This window comes from Vidua macroura, chromosome 24 (genome assembly GCF_024509145.1).
Source record: "Vidua macroura isolate BioBank_ID:100142 chromosome 24, ASM2450914v1, whole genome shotgun sequence".
NCBI classification, from domain to species: domain Eukaryota; kingdom Metazoa; phylum Chordata; class Aves; order Passeriformes; family Viduidae; genus Vidua; species Vidua macroura.
Window position 1 is genome coordinate 5,077,065 of NC_071594.1, and position 8,024 is coordinate 5,085,088.

The 8,024-nt window shown below is 57.1% G+C and overlaps 1 protein-coding gene across 1 annotated transcript; it reads right to left on the minus strand.

Annotated features, from left to right (window-relative positions):
* Positions 1 to 1,930: 1,930 nt before the first annotated feature.
* Positions 1,931 to 7,648, minus strand: OPTC (opticin). Its single transcript, XM_053998179.1, has 7 exons — positions 7,421 to 7,648; positions 7,101 to 7,361; positions 6,649 to 6,787; positions 5,109 to 5,267; positions 4,175 to 4,377; positions 2,956 to 3,051; positions 1,931 to 2,252 (listed from the first exon to the last, which is right to left on the minus strand). Exons 2-7 carry the CDS (start codon positions 7,320 to 7,322, stop codon positions 2,082 to 2,084), a joined length of 990 nt encoding a protein of 329 aa, XP_053854154.1. The 5' UTR covers positions 7,323 to 7,361; positions 7,421 to 7,648; the 3' UTR covers positions 1,931 to 2,081.
* Between the last annotated feature and the right edge of the window lie 376 nt (positions 7,649 to 8,024).

Below are 8,024 nucleotides of genomic sequence, written 5' to 3' on the forward strand. Positions count from 1 at the left end.
TCGGATGCCTCCCCGGGCTCCGAGGATGTGGGCTGAGCTCCGTGGTTTCAGTTCAGGGCTTTGGATTCTCCGGGGATGTGTCATCCCCCTCGCGGTGTTCGTTACATGTGGATAAAAATATAAGGGATGAATACATGGCGTCGAAAATATCCCGCACCGCTGGGCAGCTCCTGCTGGCTGCGCAAAGCCGGGATCAGCCCGGAGATTTCAGCTCCAGCCCAGGGATTTCCTGCTGCTCCTGGCCCGGCTGATGGACTCGGGGATCTCCGGGTTTCTCTGCGGTTCCCAATTCATAGATACCATCCCAAATCCATGGGCACCATCCCAAATCCATGGGCGCCATCCCAAATCCATGGGCGCCATCCTAAATCCAGGAATGCCCTCCCAAATCCATGAATGCCCTCCCAAATCCACTGACACCATCCCAAATCCATGAATACCATCGCAAATCCAGGGATGTCCTCCTAAATCCATGGATACTATCCCAAATCCATTTATACCCTTCCAAATCCATGGATGCTATCCCAAATCCATTTATACCCTCCTAAATCCATGGATACTATCCCAAATCCATTTATACCCTCCCAAATCCATGGATACTATCCCAAATCCATTTATACTTTCCCAAATCCATGGATACTATCCCAAATCCATTTATACCTTCCCAAATCCATGGATATCTTCCCAAATCCATGGGCGCCATCCTAAATCTAGGAATGCCCTCCCAAATCCAGGGATGTCCTCCCAAATCCGTGGATGCCATCCCAAATCCATGGATACTGTCCCAAATCAAGGGATCTCCTCCCAAACCCATGGATACCATCCCAAACCCAGGGGTGCTGGAGATCCCACCCAGTTCCAGGAGAGCTCCCAGTCCCTGTTCCCGGAACTCCACGGGTCTGGGGTGAGGGGATGGAAGGTTCCAGCCGCCCTGTGTGGGGATTTCCCGTTTTACCCTCTTTGGGAGGACACGGGGACAGTCCAGCTGTGCCCAGAGGTCACACCTGGATGTGCCACACCCCCCTGGAGCTGCACAGCTGGACCTGGGCCAGGGGACAGATCGCACCTGAGGTCTGGAAGCGTCACCTCCCTGGAGCAATGCAGCTCCTGGTCCCTGGCCGGGACACCCTGACCGGGATCTCAGGATCTCCCTGAGGCTCTGTCTCGGGGTCCAGGTGTGGAGGTGACCCCAGGAGTGTAAAAGTCCTCGTTCTCCCAGCCCCGCAGCCAAAGAAGAAATCTGAATGTGCAGGGTCGGCTTCTCAAGGGTGTTCATTTTCCCTTCTCTAGAACATTCCCTCTCTCTGCCCTGCTGAGCTCTGCCCAGCAGCTCGGCCATGGCATTCTGTCTGCCCTCAGGGCAGTGTTCACATTTTATACCCAAAACTCCGTGTGCCGTGGTTACAATAACGTGCCAATGTCTGTCATTGATGTTGGGCAGTGTGTCTGTGCCTGAAACCAACAGAAAAGTGTCACCAGCACAGCGAGACATGGAGGGCAAGGAGAAGGAGAAGGAGGTCAGGACATGCCCAAATCCCTCCATCTTGTCCTCTTGAACCCCATTCTAAAAAAGCCCCAAAATTCCACTTTTCCACCCTGTGTTAACTCAACTACCACACTACTCAAACCCTTGTGGTTTGTAATTCCTCACACAGAGCTGGCAGCTTTTTCCACGGGCTAAAATCAAAGCCACAGGTGTTTTTGACACCGTGCCAGGGTCTGCGAGCCCCCTGCCAGGGTCCTGAGACAGGCAGGGCAGGCAGAGGGATGTCCTGGACTCCGACAGCTCTGGAGGGAATGGAGGGAGAAACGGGGCACAGGGAAATCCCATCAATCCCATCTCTGCAAATCCAATCAAAGCTGCTGGGCTGGGGCTGCGCGAGGGCTCCCGGCTGCTCTCACTGCCAAGAACAAGGCTTTGAATGCGTTTTAAAATCTTTATTTTATTTTCTTTTTATTTTTATGCGTTTGCCCTGGGGTGGAACACCTCCACTTCCGCCACATTTTCCGTGGAGCAGCAGGGTCTGAGCGCTGTGGGACGGGGTCTGGGAACACTTTGCTGCGTTTGCAGCCCCGGGGGCTCAGGAGAAGCGGCCGGTGGGCAGGCGGGGCAGGCAGGAGAAGGCGTTGGGGAAGAGGCTGAGGTTGATGGGGTTCCCGTCCAGGCGGATGTCCTCGAGCGCCCGGCGGATCTGGCCCTGCTCCTGGCTGTCACAGAACGTGTCCTCGTGCATCGTCTGGATGTTGTTGTTCTGCGGGGACGCAAAGGGACGGACCCGAGTCACGGGGAGCGGGAGAGGAGGAGCAGGACCACGAGCAGGAGCAGGAGCAGGAGCAGGACCAGGAAAAGGACAAGGAATAGGACCAGGACCAGGAGCAGGAGCAGGAGCAGGACCAGGAAAAGGACCGGGACCAGGATCAGGGCCAGGACCAGGACTGGGAGCAGGACTGGGAGCAGGACTGGGAGCAGGACCGGGACCGGGACCAGGAAAATGACCAGGAATAGGACCAGGACCAGGAAAAGGACCAGGAATAGGACCAGGACCAAGGCCAGAACCAGGAAAAGGACCCAGACCAGGACAAGGACCAGGGCCAGGACCAGGAGCAGAAAAAGGACCAGGACTAGGAAAAGGACCCGGACCAGGGCTAGAGCCAGGATCAGGAGGACCAGAGCCAGGAAAAGGACCAGGACCAGGAAAAGGACAATGAAGAGGAGGAGAAGGAGGAGGAGGAGGAGGAAGAAGTGGGATCTGCTAAACTCAGGTAAACCTCATCCCACCTGGAGGTGCAGGGAAAGGGACAAATCTGAGTCAAAGGGATGAGGAGGAGGACCAGGACCAGGCCTAGGCCCAGGATAAGGAGGACCAGGACCAGGAAGAAGAGGATGAGGAGGAGGATGAGGAGGAGGGGGATGAGGGCTCTGCTAGGCTCAGGTACAGGCAAACCCCATCCCACCTGGAGGTGCAGGGAGCGCAGGCTCTCGGGAAGGGGCACAGGGATGAAATCCAGCTGGTTATCAGAGAGATGGAGGAACTGCAGCTGCTTCAGGTCCTGCGGGGAGAGGGCAGAGGGGAACCCCTAAAGATGAACTCCCTAAAGATGAACCCCTAAAGATCAACTCCCTAAAGATGAATCCCACTAGAGTTGACCCCCCTAGAGATGAAACCTCAATAGAGATGAACCCCCCTAAAGATGAACCCCCAAGAGATGAACCAATGAACCTCCTAAAGATGAACTCCCCTGGAAATGAACCCCACTAGAGATGAAACCCCAATAGGGATGAAACCCCATTAGAGATAAAACCCCATTAGAGATAAAACCCCAACAGAGATAAAACCCCAACAGAGATAAAACCCCAATAGAGATTAAACCCTAATAGAGATGAACCCAAATAGAGATAAAACCCCAACAGAGATAAAACCCCAATAGGGATGAAACCCCAACCGAGATGAACCCCCAATAAAGATGAAACCCCAATAGAGATGAAACCCCATTAGAGCAGACCCCCCTGGAACTGACCCCCTGGAGCTGATCTCCCTGGAGCTGATCTCCCTGGAACTGACTCCCCTGGAGCTGATCTCCCTGGAACTGACCCCCTTGGAACTGACTCCCCTGGAGCTGACCCCCCTGGAACTGACCCCCTTGGAACTGACTCCCCTGGAGCTGATCCCCCTGGAACTGACCCCCCTGGAGCTGATCTCCCTGGAGCTGATCCCCCTGGAACTGACCCCCCTGGAACTGACTCCCCTGGAGCTGATCCCCCTGGAACTGACCCCCCTGGAGCTGCCCCCCCTGGAGCTGATCTCCCTGGAGCTGATCTCCCTGGAACTGCCCCCCCTGGAACTGACCCCCCTGGAACTGACCCCCCTGGATCTGCCCCCCCTGGAGCTCGCCCCCCTGGAGCTGACCCCCCTGGAGCTGACCCCCTGGAGCTGATCTCCGTGGAGCTGATCTCCCTGGAACTGACCCCCCTGGAGCTGACCCCCCTGGAGCTGATCTCCCTGGAGCTGCCCCCCCTGGAACTGACCCCCTGGAGCTGATCTCCCTGGAGCTGACCCCCCTGGATCTGCCCCCCCTGGAGCTGATCTCCCTGTAGCTGGCCCCCTTGTCGCCCCCCTCGGCACCCGCCGTGCCCCGGGCGGGCTGGCCCCGGCGCGGCTGTCCCGGCACACACGCGGAAGGCCTCGGGGCGCAGCCCGGCGCTGGCGATGCGGTTGAGGCGGGCGTCCAGGCGCACGATGCCGCGGGGCAGCTCGGGCAGCGCCGTCAGGCGGTTCTCGGGCAGCAGCAGCTCCTGCAGGCTGGGCAGCCGCCGGAACGCGTCCGCGTCCGCCCACGAGATGGAATTGCTGCTCAGGTCGATGCGCTTCAGCTTCTCTGAGGGCAGGAGGAGAAGAGGGACAAAGCCAGGGAGGTTTATTCTCCTCATTCCCCATCCAAATCCTGTTTTTTCCCTTGTGCCAGTGATGATTTTTATGCATTTTTTCATGTATTCGTGGCTATTTTACAGCTCCTTAGCTAGCTCTGGTGCTTTTGCCACCCTTTCTCTCAGATTCTAGAACAATCGACTGCCCTTTCAAACACATTGCTGAAATACTGGTTTGGTGTTATTCCATCTTCTACAACAAGAAGAGGGGCACAGTGGGGCTGGTGCAGGTGTGGAACAACTGAACCTCCTATGGGACGCACCTGTTAAATATCCCAATTAATTAACCCTATAAAACCATCAAAACCCAGATATACCTGTTAAATATCCCAATTCATTAACCCTATAAAATCATCAAAACACAGCTATACCTGTAAAATATCCCAATTAACTAACCCTACAAAACTGTCAAACCCCAAATACACCTGTTAAATATCCCAATTCATTAACCCTATAAAACCATCAAACCCCAAATACACCTGTTAAATATCCCAATTAATGAACCTTACAAAACTGCAGAAATCCAATTCCGGGTGCGCCCGTCACCACCGGGACAAAACTCTGCTTTTTTGACTTTTTAACTTATTCTTCCGATAAACTCTTTAACTTCACTATTCTGAGGCTGCTGGGGGGGGGGGGGGGGGGTTTCTCCTGGGGTCCCCGAGGGGTGACCCCGACGCACCGAGGCCGCTGAAGTCGCCGGCGCGGATGGCCCCGATGCGGTTGAAGCGGGCGTACAGGTACGCGGTGTCCGGGGGCAGCGCCGGGATCTGCTCCAGCTCGGCGTCGTCGCAGTACACGGAGGTGCCGAGGCACAGGCACAGCAGGCAGCTGGGCAGCCCTGGGGGTGCATGGAAACAAGCCCTGACCCCACTAAAGTACCCCACAACAGCGGGAGGAGCCCACGCGGCTGTGGGGATGTGGGTCTGTGACACACGGAGATGTCACGGCCTCCTGACCCCATAAAATACCCCAGAAGAACACAGGGACATGCTCACACTGTGGGGACACAGAATGCATGATACCAGCGCTGTCACAGCCCCTTGACCCCATAAAATACCCCAGAACAGCGGGAGGATGTGCCCACACTGTGGGGACACAGAATCCATGATACCAGAGCTGTCACAGCTGCCTGACCCCATAAAATACCCCAGAACAGCGGACTCTACCCACCCTGCCCTGGGGACATGGATCGGTGACACCCAGAGCTGTCACAGCCTCCTGACCCCATAAAATACCCCAGAAGAACACAGGGACATGCTCACACTGTGGGGACACAGAATGCATGATACCAGCGCTGTCACAGCCCCTTGACCCCATAAAATACCCCTGAACAGTGAGAGGATATGCCCACCCTGCCATGGGGACATGGAGCTGGTGACACCCAGAGCTGTCACAGTCCCTTGACCCCATAAAATACCCCAGAACAGCAGGAGGATGTGCCCACTCTGTGGGGACACAAAGTCCATGACATTAAAGCTGTCACAGCTCCCTGACCCCACAAAATACCCCACAACAGTGAGAGGATGTGCCCACCCTGCCATGGGGACACGGAGCTGGTGACACCCAGAGCTGCCACAGCCCCGCATCATCCAGGGAAGGGCCAGAAACTCCCAGCAAAAAAAAAAAAAAACAAACAAACTGTTAATAAATGCAGTGCCCAGGATCAAATCCCTCCTGCAGGAGGAGGGGAGATTAAAGCTCCCCAAATTCAGCTTTTTACACCCAAAACTCTCCTGGCCCCCTTAATTTTCCCACTGGAGGAAGCAGAACTCAAGAAAATTCTTTTGGATCAAGAAAAAATCTGTCCCAGCTGCCCCCAAAGCCCCAGCACGAGCCCACCCCGCACCTGATCCCCCACCCCTTCCAGGGGGGGTTCAAAGCAGCTCAGCACCAATTTCCTTTCTCCTCCCACTTAATTTTTCCCAGCCTGGAGTGACAGAAAAGGAATAAAGATATTTATCCTCGCTGCAGGATTTTAATTGTCACTAATCTAATTGCCACTGTCGCAAAGCCTCTGCTCATTAAAGCCTCGCTGCTTTGCTGGAGTTCATTTTTTTCCCCAGTAATTTCTCTCTCTGCCGCCCTCCTGCCTCGCTGTGCGAGCAGACTCAACCCCAAAACCCTGCAAAGAGCTGCTGGCAGCACCAAAATTCCCCTTTTTTCCCCCCAAAACTCCACCGGTGTGATGTGGGGATGCATCCCAAGGGAACACAACTCACCCTGCCCGGGGATGGGCGCTGGGGACATGGGGCCAGCACCGCTCGGGGGCTGCGGTTTTGGGGTTCCAGCCGTGGTTTCACCCAGCTCTGGGAGGGGTTTGGGGTCCTTGGGGCGAGGAGCCAAGGTGCCAACCTCGATCTGCAAACACGGCTGGGTGTGAGGGTGGGCGACTCGTCCCCTCCGGGGTGGGTGGCACCGGTCAGGGTCACAGGCACCGGGTTGGGATCATTAATTCCTTCTTGGAAAGCTCTCCAAGGAACCCCCCCTGGCCCAGAGGGATGAAGGAATCCTCACATCCAGGAGCTGGCAGAGCTTTGGCTCGGGTAAAACCTTCCCCAGCGCCGGGAGAGCTGCCAGGGCTGCTGCTGCCAGGAGCTGCCGTGCCACATCCGTCCCTGGCACCAAATCCCTGTCCCGGGATGCAGCCAGGGGCTCTCCTGTGTCCCCTCACCTTCGGGACAAGGTCCCCGTAGTCGTAGAGCTCCTCGTAGTTGCTCAGGTCCAGGATGTCCCCGTAGTTATCCAAGGTCACCTCGTAGTTGTCCAAATCCAGGTTTCCATAGAGGGTCAGCTCAGCCTTGGGCTTCTCCGCCTTCCTCCTCTCCTTGGCTGGGACAGCCCAAAGTGTCCCCAGGCACAGGCTGGCCACGCCCAGCCAGCCCAGGGGACACATCCTGCACCCGGCCGGGGTCACCGCGCCTGGGGATGGGACCTGGAACGGTCACCAAGGGCTGGATGGGTCACCAAGGGCTGGATGGGTCACCAAGAGACCTGGAATGGTCACCAGGGGACCTGGAATGGTCACCAAGGGCTGGATGGGTCACCAAGGGACCTGGAATGGTCACCAAGGGACCTGGAATGGTCACCAGGGGCTGGATGGGTCACCAAGGGACCTGGAATGGTCACCAAGGGACCTGGAATGGTCACCAGGGGCTGGATGGGTCACTAAGGGACCTGGAATGGTCACCAAGGGCTGGATGGGTCACCAAGGGACCTGGAATGGTCACCAAGGGACCTGGAATGGTCACCAGGGGCTGGATGGGCCACCAAGGGACCTGGAATGGTCACCAAGGGACCTGGAATGGTCACCAAGGGCTGGAATGGTCACCAAGGGACCTGGAATTGTCACCAAGGGCTGGATGCAGGGCTGGGATGTGGCTGAGCCAGCCCCGGGGTGGGGGGGACAAGCAGCCCGGCCCCGGGAGGGGACAGGCAGCCCCCAGCCCCAGCGGGGGACAGGCAGCCCCCAAACGCTGGGGAGGACAGGCAGCCCCCAGCCCCAGGGGGAGACAGGCAGCCCCCAGCCCCAGGGGGGGACAGGCAGCCCCCAGCCCCAGGGGGGGACAGGCAGCCCCCGGCCCTGGGGACACTCGGT